Source organism: Pseudophryne corroboree, chromosome 6, assembly GCF_028390025.1.
Source record: "Pseudophryne corroboree isolate aPseCor3 chromosome 6, aPseCor3.hap2, whole genome shotgun sequence".
Taxonomy (NCBI): Eukaryota; Metazoa; Chordata; class Amphibia; order Anura; family Myobatrachidae; genus Pseudophryne; species Pseudophryne corroboree.
This window is the reverse complement of record NC_086449.1, coordinates 720,464,871-720,477,618: the sequence shown is the minus strand read 5'-3', so window position 1 is coordinate 720,477,618 and position 12,748 is coordinate 720,464,871. Positions and strand designations below refer to the sequence as shown.

Below are 12,748 nucleotides of genomic sequence, written 5' to 3'. Positions count from 1 at the left end.
CTGTGAAGGGTAGGTTCTCCACACTCTTCCTGGATTCCGCATCCGCAAACCATTGGCGCAGCCAGAGTCCCCTGTGCGCTGAGACAGCCATGGAAGATGTCCGTGACCAAGGTCCTTCATGGCCTCCACCATGAAACCTGCAGAATCCTGTATGTGACGTAAAAACATTTCAATGTCACTTCTATCCATAGTGCCTAACCACTTTACTATGGCTTTAGAAATCCATGCACAAGCAATAGTAGGCCTTAGCGCCATGCCTGAAGCAGTGTATATGGATTTGAGCGTAGTCTCGATCTTGCGGTCTGCCGGTTCTTTCAAAGCGGTAGACCCAGGGACAGGTAAAACCACCATTTTAGACAATCTAGATACAGAAGCGTCTACAATAAGGGGGTTTTCCTGCTTTTTCCTATCCTCATCAGGGAAAGGAATAGCAACAAGAACTCTCTTTGGGATCTGACATTTTTTCTCCCCGGGTTTTCCCAGGATTTGTCAAATAATGCGTTTAATTCCTTAGACGCAGGGAAAGTAAGGGAGGCTTTCTTATTGGCTGAAAGTAAACCTCCTCTACCTGTTCCGGTACCAGCAATGTGTAAAACATCCCGAATTGCCTCAATCATGAGTTGCACCCAATTAGCAAGGGATGCCTCCCCCCCCCCCCAATATATCCCCATCACCTGTATCAGAGTTGGTATCCGTGTCGACTTGCATTTTCTGGGCAAGAGCACGCTTTTTTGGGCATATACCAGGGGATTTTGAGGGAGAATTGGGAGCAGAATACGACAAAACCTGTGTTTCAGTCTCATTATGAGCTATCCTAGAAGAAATCTGGAATGTCATTCCCTGAGACAGTATATTGCATTCCTGAGTACAAGGAATAGACTCTTCTGGAGAAGATACACACTCTGCAGCACAAGACACAGAGGGGGTCATTCCGAGTTGATCGCTCGCTAGCAGTTTTTAGCAGCCATGCAAACGCATTGTCGCCGCCCACTGGGGAGTGTATTTTTGCTTTGCAGAAGTGCAAACGCTTGTGCAGCAGAGCGCCTGCAAAATCTTTTTGTGCTAAACAAGACCAGCCCTGTAGTTACTCTTCTGTGCGTTGATTCTAATGACGGAGGGACGGCTTTCACACACCCGCCCAGCCACGCCTGCTTTTACCAAACACTCCCTGAAAACAGTCAGTTGCCACCCAGAAACGCCCATTTCCTGTCAATCTTCTTGCGATCGGATGTGCGTTTGTAATCGTTGCTAGAGCCAGTGCAAAACCACAAAGGACTTTGTACCCGTACGACGCACGTGCGCATTGTGGTGCATACGCATGCGCAGATTAGCCATTTTTTTCACTGATCGCTATGCAGCGAACAACGGCAGCTAGCGATCAACTCGGAATGACCCCCAGGGTCCCTAGACATGGTAATGTGAGATATTTTATACACACACACAGGAAAATGTCAGACACAGATTCCCCCAAGTACCTTCAGAGAGACACAGAGTTAAGGAGCCAGCATACACAGCGCCCCAGTAGGCAGTTATATAATAAAAGCCTGGCGCTGACTGAGTAACCTTAATAGACTACCCAGTCCTTAATGTGAATAAACACTCTCCCCACCCCCCACCCCCCTATAACCTCCTGGTACTGCACAGGATAGCTGGAGTTATGTGGAGGGTCAGCGCTCCCTGTCAGCGTCTCTGATCTGTGTTCTGCAGAGAGAAAATGGCGCTGGTGAGTGCTGGATCCGCTCTGAGGAGAAGCTCCGCCCCCTAAAATGGCGCATCTTCCCGCATTTGTAAGGATTATACTGGCCTGAGGTATCGCATGCTAGCAGCAGTACAGAGTCCCTGATAGCTTAGATGACCAGTCTGTAGGGTATTGTGCTGGCCCAGGACGCCCCTCACAGCGCCACACCACAGTACCACTGAGACCTCTAGAGCACAGCATCAGCACTGTGCTCCCATCCAGATGCCACCATTCTCACCGGATCCCCGCTTGTCGGGGCGCCGGCGTCCAACTCACCACCGACGTCTTCCGGCTCTGTTAGGGGGTGGCGGCAGTGCTGCGGGAGCGAGCGGTCGCCTCAGGGGCTTGCGATCTACACCCTCAGGAGCTCAGTATCCTGTCAGCGGAGATAGGGGCCATTAACCTCAGAGGGTTGGATCCTACTCCCCCCCCTAAGTCCCACGAAGCAGGGAGGCTGTTGCCAGCAGCCTCCCTGTCCCTAACTCTTGATAATAATTAAAAAAAATAAAAGAACTCCTAGGAGCTCCCCTAGCTGTGACCGGCTCCACCAGGCACATTTTATAAACTGAGTGTGGTAGGAGGGGCATAAAGGGAGAAGCCAGCCCACACTATTAAACTCTTAAAGTGCCCATGGCTCCCAAGGGACCCGTCTATACCCCATGGTACTAATGTGGACCCCAGCATCCTCTAGGAGGTAAGAGAAATGGGATTTTGTACTTCATTTAAATAGCTTTCTCTGAGTCCTAAGGGTACACTGGGTACTCTATGGTATAGAGTGTTGTGCATGGGCACTTTTAAAAATCCTTCAAGCTCCTTCCCTTTTAGACCCCTGAAGTCTGCTGGGAAAAGCTCAGAGCTTTCTAAAAAATCTCAGAAAAATGGGGAGTACAGAACAAGAGGGAGAGCAGAAAACTTGGAAATGACTAAAGTAAGACACCCACAGTAGCAATGGTCTGTGTAGAAGTTAGCCAACCTCTCTTGTGGACATCCGAATGACCCAACAAGTATCATGTTCTGCACATCTACAGGTCTTGTGATCAAAGGCCCAGAATGCCCATACAATGTCCAAGAGGTGAAGAAAGCCTACTTCCTCTGGAGACTTATCCAGGGCTAGGTCCTAAATTAAAATGTCCTGATTTAGATGCAACTAGTAGACAATTTAGGACTGAAAGAAAGGTTTGGCCCTAAGAGCAGCCCTGTAATCTCTTCATCCCAGTAAGGGATGACATGAGAAATGGAGACGTACAAGACAGAACATCCAGCTCCAAAACACTCCAAGCGTGGAAGATACTGTAGCCATAAGGAAGGCAGTTTTCAAAAAAGGAACCTTAACCCCAAATCTATTGTTTCAAAAGGAGGGTGCTGTTAGACTGCCAGTATCAGGCTGGGATTCCAATGAGCTATTGGGGGTGTATGGAGGCTGCACCTGCATCAATTCCAGAAAGAAAGTCAAAACTGTATGTAAAAGAGCCATTTTTCACTAAAAGAAAACACAAAGGGCTGAGACCTGAAACCTGCAAGACAAGAGCTTTAAACTCTTGTCTTCCAGACCCTACGGCAAGAACGGCAGTATTTGGGCCAAGCGAAAAAAGGTACAAACCCCATCACTTCACACCAGAAGGTTCTTCCAAATGGCAGGTTCTTCCTGTTTTAGATCTTGGCCAAACAAGTTACCTAACCCTGAGCATCTGGGAACATACTATAAGCAACACCTTTACAGTAAAGACATTTGAGGTAAACTATGGAGAATAGAGGTCAGGTCATAGAGGAAAGCACCATACTGAGCCCTCTGCTATGATGTCTCATGACCTTCAGGGGTAGGCAATATGTGACACACCAGCTACTGTAGAACTACACATCCCACCATGGCCTGCCATGGTTTTAGCATGCCCTAGCAACAAAACGGTGGCAGACATGCTTTATGTGTAGCTCCACAGCAGCTGGAGAGAATTGAGAGGGAACCCATATCCCATACAGTACCTATAAATTCAAGGATGGGATAGAGAATTAAGCTTTAACTTCTGTCTGCAGTTTCCACTTTCTCTTATCTGATGTAATAGCAAAAACAACTTTGTTTCATAACCAAAGATATTTATATTATTTATTAACATTAACTTATATAGCACTAACATATTCCGTTTCATTTTAAAATTGGGAACAGAACAGTAATAAAACAAGAGTGAGTAATAACAGCCAAAGAGGTAAGAGGGCCCTGCTCACAAGCTTAGGTATAAATTGCTATATAACTCTCATATGTTGGTGATACCTCTATATGATGCATTAGAATGATAGCAGTGTCAGCTGCCTTTAGTTACATACCTGGAAATGTTGCATTGTGCTTCAGTCTGATCCTGTGTGCTTCATCAAAATATGGTTTCTTTTGCTCTTCAGTCAGCTTGTTCCATTCCAACCCTAACTGCACACTGATATCAGCATTGTTGGCACTAGGATTGGTTTTCTTCACTTCTGGACGATGAATTCGTGCCCATATCATGAAAGCATTCATTGGACGTTTTATATGCCCATGTTTGTCTGTGCCAATTGGTATAGCAGGCATACCTTAGAGGAAATGGCAAACGTTTGGCTCAATAACAATTTATACAGAATATTATTAATCTGAGACATTTAGCAACCGGAATAAGGTCTAACACTCCTAAGAAATCCCAAAGTATTTTATATTAGATCGGTTATTAAAGGCAGCGAGTCTCAATTACTAAAATGTGCAAATATTCTATTTAAAAAGGATAATGGGGGTTATCCAGAGTTGTTAGCAAACCAAAAAAGTTAGCAATTGGGCAAAACCACGTGCACTGCAGGTGGGACAGCTATAACATGTGCAGAGAGAGCTAGAGTTGGGGGGTATGGGTTGTTGGGTCAACTCAACTTAAGTCGACAGTCATTAGGTTGACCACTGAAGATCGACATGAGCATTAGGTCGACATCTACTGGGTCGACAGGTGAAAATGTCGACATTAGTTTTTGGACTTTTTTGTGTTGTTTTCTTCGCTCACCATGCTTCAGGCAAGGTGCCTCGCTCCGCTACCGCTTTGCTCTGCACAGGTTACCGTTCCAATCGTAGTCCACATGGATCGTCAATTATGGAAAAATAAAATAAAAAAAAGGTGAAAAACTCATGTCAACCTAGTACATGTCGACCTAATGCTCGACCTAATGACTGTCGACCTAATGACCGTATCCCAGATTTGGGTAGGGTGTGTTCAAACTGAAATCTAAATTTCAGTGTAAAAATAAAGCAGCCAGTATTTGGGATCCGGTCTCTAGGTCGACAGTAACTAGGTCGACAGTGTCTAGGTTGACCACTATTGGTCGACAGTAACTAGGTCGACAGTGTCTCTAGGTCGATAGGTCAAAAGGTCGACATTCGTTTTTTCACGATTTTTTTCTTTTTTTGAACCTTTTCATACTTAACGATCCACGTGGACTATGATTGGAATGGTAAACCTTGCCCGAACCATGCGAGGGGACACTGTGCACTAATTGGGGTTCCCAGTCACTCTACGAAGAAAACAACACCAAAAAAACATAAAAAACTCATGTCGACCTTTTGACCTGTCGACCTAGACCATGTCGACCTAAAGACCCTGTAGACCTAGAGACCCTGTCGACCTAGTTACTGTCGACCAATAGTGGTCGACCTAGACACTGTCGACCTAGTTACTATCTACCTTCCATACCACACCCCCAGTATTTACCCTGCAGAGAAACAATATAGGCCCTCATTCCGAGTTGATCGGTCGCAAGGCGAATTTAGCAGAGTTACACACGCTAAGCCGCCGCCTACTGGGAGTGTATCTTAGCATCTTAAAATTGCGACCGATGTATTCGCAATATTGCGATCACAAACTACTTAGCAGTTTTAGAGTAGCTCCAGACTTACTCTGCCTGTGCGATCAGTTCAGTGCTTTTCGTTCCTGGTTTGACGTCACAAACACACCCAGCGTTCGCCCAACCACTCCCCCGTTTCTCCGGCCACTCCTGCGTTTTTTCCGGAAACGGTAGCGTTTTCAGCCACACGCCCATAAAACGCCGTGTTTCCGCCCAGTAACACCCATTTCCTGTCAATCACATTACGATCGCCGGAGCGATGAAAAAGCCGTGAGTAAAAATACTTTCTTCATAGCAAAGATACTTGGCGCAGTCGCAGTGCGAATATTGCGCATGCGCACTAAGCGGAATTTCACTGCGATGCGATGAAAAATACCGAGCGAACGACTCGGAATGAGGGCCATAATCCACCCAAATCTAACTCTATCTGCACATGTTACGTCTGCTCCACCTGCAGTGCACATAGGGGGTCATTCCAAGTTAATCGCTCGCTAGCAGTTTTTAGCAGCCGTGCAAACTCATAATCGGCGCCCACGGGGGAGTGTATTTTTGCTTTGCAGGAGGGAGAACGCCTGTGCAGCAGTGCGGCTGCAAACACATTTTGTGCAAAACAAGACCAGCCCTGTAGTTACTTATTCTGTGCGATGATTGCTGCGACGAGTGACACGGTAATGATATCTGATACCCACCCAGCAAACGCCCAGCCACGCCTGCATTTTTCCAAACACTCCCAGGAAACGGTTAGTAGACACCCAGAAACGCCCTCTTCCTGTCAATCTCCTTGCGATCGGCTGTGCGACTGAAAGCGTCGCTAGAACCTGTGCAAAACCACAATGCTCTTTGTACCCGTACATCGCGCGTGCGCATTGCGGTGCATAAGCATGTGCAGATTAGCCATTTTTTTCACTGATCGCTATGCAGCAAACAACAGCAGCTAGCGATCAACTCAGAATGACCCCCATGGTTTTGCCCAATTGCTAACTTTTTGATTTGCTAACAACTCTGAATAACCCCTAATACTTACGACCAAATGTTAACATTTATCAATATTTTGTCCATTCCTCCTGTAATATGACATATATAATTACAGAATGTCACAAAAATAGCCTTGATGTGCCCCTTTATGTAGGGATGGAATAATGAGTAAATGCCACCTTAGTGATATAACATACCCCAAGGTGAGGACAGAACAAAGGTGCTTCAAAAAATAAGAGCTGACAACAAGGGGGCCTCATTAAGGGGATAATTCAGAGTTGATCACAGGAGCAAATTTGTTAGCAAATGGGCAAAACCATGGGGGTCATTCCGAGTTGTTCGCTCGCAAGCCGTTTTTAGCAGCTTTGCACACGCTAAGCCTACGCCTACTGGGAGTGAATCTTAGCATAGTAAAATTGCGAACGAAAGATTCGCAATATTGCGAAAAGACATCTCTGTGCAGTTTCTGAGTAGCTCCAGACTTACTCGGCATCTGCGATCAGTTCAGAGCTTGTCGTTCCTGGTTTGACGTCACAAACACACCCAGCGTTCGCCCAGACACTCCTCCGTTTCTCCAGACACTCCCGCGTTTTTCCCAGAAACGGTAGCGTTTTTTCCCACACGCCCATAAAACGTCCTGTTTCCGCCCAGAAACACCCACTTCCTGTCAATAACATTACGATCGCCTGAACGAAGAAAAAGCCGTGAGTAAAATACCTAACTTCATAGCAAATTTACTTGGCGCAGTCGCAGTGCGAACATTGCGCATGCGCACTGTCAAAGTCAGAAAAATGTCTCAATGCACGTTGCCATATTTGCACCGCACACTGGTCCGTGCTGCGCATGCGTACGCTCTCCCGTGGAAGCGCATACCCGCAATAGCGTGCACTCGCACGCGCAGTATGCGCATTTACGGTAGAGTTTATGTGATCGTAGCGTGCGACTCATTAGTTACAAATGTTCACAATTAATGTAGTTTATAGATCATGATCCCTTTGATAGTTTCTGTAAGTTTGGTTAAAGTATAATGTCCCAGAGCTGAGGAATCCCTCTTTGCATCGTACGAAGGGTTTAACAGGAATCATACTGCAGTGTTTGGTACCCATCGGAAGAGTATTTAATTAGCAATATTCCGGTGTTGGTTTGGAGCGTATTAATCGCTCGTGCGAATAGTTATGGACATAAGAAGTTTATGTCCATTTCTATGATTTACACATACTCAGGTATGCGGCGGGAAACCCAGTTCCCCACCCACCTGAGCTGTTGGAAATCAGCACAGCCCACCTGTATGAATCACCCTATGACCTTTTGTTATGATACAGGGCCGAATTCCTTCGGCCAATGGACAATGGGATTGTAGGACCAGGAGATTGCATTGTGTGTGGGGCATAAATAGGCAGGCCGACCACATCCAGCTCTCACTCTCTCATCAACGGTTATCTGCTGATAATCGGGAGCTGGATATCGAGGCGCTGGCGATCATACCCTTTGTGCGTAAGTTCTCTCCATAATCATTGTCTTTCTGCGAGCCAATCTCTCTCTCTCTCTCTCTATCTCTCTCTCTCCTCTTTTTCTCTTAAATACCTTATAGTATTATAGTATTGTATCGTATTGCATTTAGGTCAGTGTAGTATTGTCTTTTTGTATCTATAGTTTAGTTCTGTGGTTAGGAAGTCTCTGTTATATTGTAGTGTATCATATGTACTGTTATCCCCTTTCACAAGTATATTAGACATAATACAGTTAATAGGCCTTGGAAACCTAAACCAGTATCTGTGTATTTCCTATAGTGATAAGTGTTCATTTGAGCGTCGGTGACGCTCAAACAGCTTTGTAGATAGTCAGGTTACACAAGGTTGCATTTACACCCTGTACTCACATTAAGGTATTCTGTATGTTTCATCGGTATAAGGTTTAACATAAAGGTATAGTGTTGTGAGCGTCTGCACCGCTGGTGACCTCCTCGTGGTCTCTAGCGTATGCTACGTTACAGCGAATCTTTCCCCTAGACATATCCAATAACGTGTCCTGTGATCACTGGGCCGTGAGCGAACGTGACGCTTGAGCGTCTCGCCTACGGCTGAGCGATCGTTACGCAAATAGCGTATCATTACGGTATTTCTTAAGTAAGCAGCGTACAGTGTTCTTAGCTTCATAAGGGTTGATTATACGACAAAGGAATTTAGCATTGTCAATTGCGGGCTCGTCCGGTCCTTTTCACATCTGCACTAGGTAGATCAGCAGACATTATCCCCCAGCAAAAGGGTGGGAGGTTATCTCGCAGTTGCTGACGGGATAAGCGTCTGCTTCGCTTAGGTAAAGAGTGCTGAAGGAATCCGGTAACCGGAAGTAAGAACAAAACGCTTGTGTCTTTTAAAACTGTTTATTTTTCTTTTGTCTTGCGTACGCATACATTTATCTGCATTTCTTTTTCAAATTTCGTATATCACTATTCCTGTTTGCCAATTTTTTTATAGTTGATAGAAAGTGCTAAAAAGAGATTTGCTGTTATTTAAAAGTAGAGGTAATAGTTAAAGTATAGAACAAACACACGGTTTGTCTGAGATACAAGGCAGTCAGTGTGGATTGCGGTAGATGATCAGGGATCATCTACATTGATAAATAAATATATTGTGTTACGGTGGATCCTTTGCATTGCGTACACGTGTCGCTAACAAAGACTAGCGTACGCAATCCAAAAGGCAGACGCACGCAGCGTTCATTACGCAACGTAGCGTCTGGTTACGCCCACGTAGCCCAAGTCACGAAAAGCGATAATTAGCGCAAAGCGATAATTAGCGCAAAAGCGATAAGTAACGCACAGCGGTAGATAACGCGACGCGGTAAATAACGCAAATCTATTTTTTGGAAAATCTGAAATTTAGTTTAACAGATCCTGCTCCTAATTGGTAACACTTTTGGCCTGAAGACAATTTCTGCGCAGAAATAGATATAGAAACAAAGTGTACATGTGTTGAGTGAGTGTGTTTTGTATACAAAAGTTTATACAATTTTAAAGGTGGAACCAAAAGGAAAGTCGGGTACTCGTTAAGGAACATACGTGTAAGTGACATATACGGTGGCCAGGGAGGCATCTCTGGTTAAATAATATTTGAGCATTAGAGTATAGCGGACCATAAGGTAACAAGACCAGGAGGTCATAAAGAACAAGACCAGGAGGTCGTAAGGTAAAAGGTCCGCTATAAAAGTCCAGTGGCACAACGCCTGGGGTGTTGGTGCAGAACCCATATAGGCCATAAGCTCTTGCTGAAGGAATCGCGGCCGGAAACATCGATTCCATTGATCTTTCAGTACATGACAAGTAGTGCTCGTGTACTGAACGATTGGACCACACGTAATTGTGTGCAGTAGTTAGTAATCTGACCTAAATACCATTAGAGTAAAGTGGTCACAAACGCTATTTGTACATTCTGACGTGATTTGTGTAATTTTTTATTTTTGGAAGGGAAGTTCGCTGGTCACTCAGGAACTATCTAACAACCCCAACTTTACTGGAAAGAGTAAGTGTCCTGCGGGTAACCCTCATATGTTCCAGTAAACTGAAGGTTCCATAGGGGCCCTGTATCGAGTACGCTGGCATCATAACGGTGTTTACAGGTCGTATTGGTCGAGGTGGGCGAGTGAGTGGGGTACTCGGTAAACCGCCACCGCCGGCCTACTGTGGAGTAATTTGGTTGTCTGTAAAGGCTTGCTGAAAACCTTGATACAGAAAAATCCAAGGAGGACTAAGCAACACCTACAGACTATGGGGGCCAGTTGCTCAGGTAGGGGGCGATCAACCCTGGTTCAGGTTGATTCTGTGAACCGACCAGTTGGGTCGGCACGATATGTAATGTGTGAAAAATATGGAATTCACACCGAATCTTTATGTGATGAATGGGAGAGAATGACTGTACAAGACAGGGACAAGTTCCCAAGAATAGGTAGCTTCAGTCCAGAGGTGTTACAAAATTTAAGGAGGAGGATATGTCTCGTAAAATCAGCAAAGAGACGAATTCAGCATCATGATTATTTACAGTTATGGCACCAGGAAGGTGAGATACAGAGAGGTTTGGCTCTGGCGGCGGGATCTGGGGCAGTCAGGAAGTTGATTGCCACAGCTCCTCCTCCACCATACATTGCAGGAGAGAAGTTGATTGCGGAGAGAAACGCACTGGGTTGTAAAACACAAACTCTTAGTAACACTGTAAATGTTAATGATGTTAACCAAATAACTCATGCAAGTATTAACCCGTGCAAGATGTACCCTGTTTTGAACCTTCCTCAGGAGTGTGATCAAGAAGACGATTCAGCAACAATTTCAGCTCTCTCTCTTGCAGCCACCATAGCAGAGACCACAGTAGGCACAGCGACACCCACGAGATTAGTGAAAGCCCCTAGCGGAGGGATAGGTGAGGTCGTGTCAACGGGTAAGTACGGCACCATGCACTACACTGAAACAATTGTACCACAACAAGCTGTAGAATCTGCACAGGAAGAGGCTGTTAGAATTGCTCCTGTAAGGGTAATAGCAGTTCCCAATGGAAAAACAGATGTGTCTGGAGCCACTCCCATAAGGAACATTGCCATGTACACTCCATTTTCCAGAATGGAATTAAGAACAATAGTGTCCGAATTTCCTGACCCCAGGAAGGATTTAGTTGCTAGCCAAAAATATATCAGGGATTTAGGTAACACGGTAGAACCCAACAACAAGGATTGGCAGATACTGCTAAGAGCTTGTTTACCTTCCAATGTCGATGCAACTCAGTTTTTAGCTGATTGTGCATTGGATAAAGATGTACCGCTTACAGACGTGTACAATAAGGATAATGTAAAAAGGATAAATTTGCAGCTAAAGGAGTATTTCCCAGCCGTTGTTAAATGGAATAAAATATTTTCCATTAAGCAAAAGGAGTCCGAAACGGCAATAGAATATTTTCACCGGGCACTATTAGAAATGGCAAAGTACACTGGTATAGAAGACATAAAGACCAACCCAAACCATCGAGAAGTAGCAGTATCTGTACTGATGGATGGTTTGAAAGAAACATTAAAAGCTAGGGTACAGACCACACAGCCATGTTGGCGAGGTCTGTCAGTGTCCACCTTGAGAGAGGCTGCTATTGATCACGACAGAAATATCACTAGGCACAGGGAGTCGCAAAGTGATAAGTTGATGTCCGTAAGTATACAGGCGCTGACCACAAGGCAGCCTGCGTATGTACCACCGAATCCTGTGGGTAAGGCAAGTGTAATAACATGTTTTTCTTGTAACAAACCAGGACATTTTGCACGAGACTGTAGAGTAAGAAATGTACAAAGATCTTTTCAACCCCCTAGACAACAACACCACACACGACATTGGGAGCAGGGTCCACAGAGGCGGAGTTTTGAGCCACATACAGGGGAAACAAAAAGATATCCCCCAAACAGAGATTGGCATGCCTCTGGTAGTTCCCAGCTAACTCCCTCACAAGTAGTTGCTGCCAGCGGGATTCAGGGAGGTCAGCATACCCAATAGGGGTGTGGCCATACCTGTAATCTGCAACCAGTTAAATTGATTGCCAGTCTTGGAAGCGAACCAGAGATTGCAATCAATGTAGCCGGTAAAACTTTAAACTTTCTTGTAGACACAGGGGCGGCCAAGTCAGTGATCAATTCGACAGTGGGCATGAGAACCACTGGTAGGACAGTTCCAGCCATAGGAGTAACAGGAGTAGTCCAGCACTACCCTGTTAGCAAACCAGCCGAGATTACAATAGGGCCTTTGCATACCAAGCATTCCTTTTTGCTGGCTGCATCTGCACCAACTAATCTCCTGGGAAGAGACTTACTATGTAAAATGGGTTGCGTCATTTATTGTACTCCTGAAGGTGTATTCTTGGACATCCCTGAGAATCACGCTCAGGAAGTACGAGACATGTTAGACTCCCCATCAAAATTAATGTCACATTCCATTATGACAAATAGGAATCCATCCCAAATAGAAGAGATGACATCTCAGATACCAGAGTCGCTTTGGACAAAAGATGGACAGGACACTGGATTAATGGCAAACGTAGCTCCAGTAGTAGTACAAGTAAAAGATGGTAGGATAGCTCCAAAAATCCCACAGTATCCTCTGAAGCCAGAGGCGGAGTTAGGAGTTTTCCCGGTAATAGAGCGCTTGCTACAACAGGGCATTCT

General features: G+C 45.2%; 1 protein-coding gene across 6 annotated transcripts in view; it reads right to left on the bottom strand.

Moving 5' to 3' along the window:
* SOX30 (SRY-box transcription factor 30) overlaps positions 1–12,748 on the bottom strand; it is a 213,255-nt gene that overhangs the window by 58,020 nt on the left and 142,487 nt on the right. For 5 of the 6 annotated variants that reach the window (XM_063928392.1, XM_063928393.1, XM_063928391.1 and 2 more), the window contains one exon: positions 4,058–4,297. The exons of the other annotated variant lie outside the window; for it this stretch is intronic. In XM_063928392.1, the coding sequence (XP_063784462.1) occupies positions 4,058–4,295 (238 nt within the window). In that variant the 5' untranslated portion in view covers positions 4,296–4,297. The remainder of the gene's footprint in view (positions 1–4,057; positions 4,298–12,748) is intronic. 6 annotated transcript variants of the gene reach the window in all.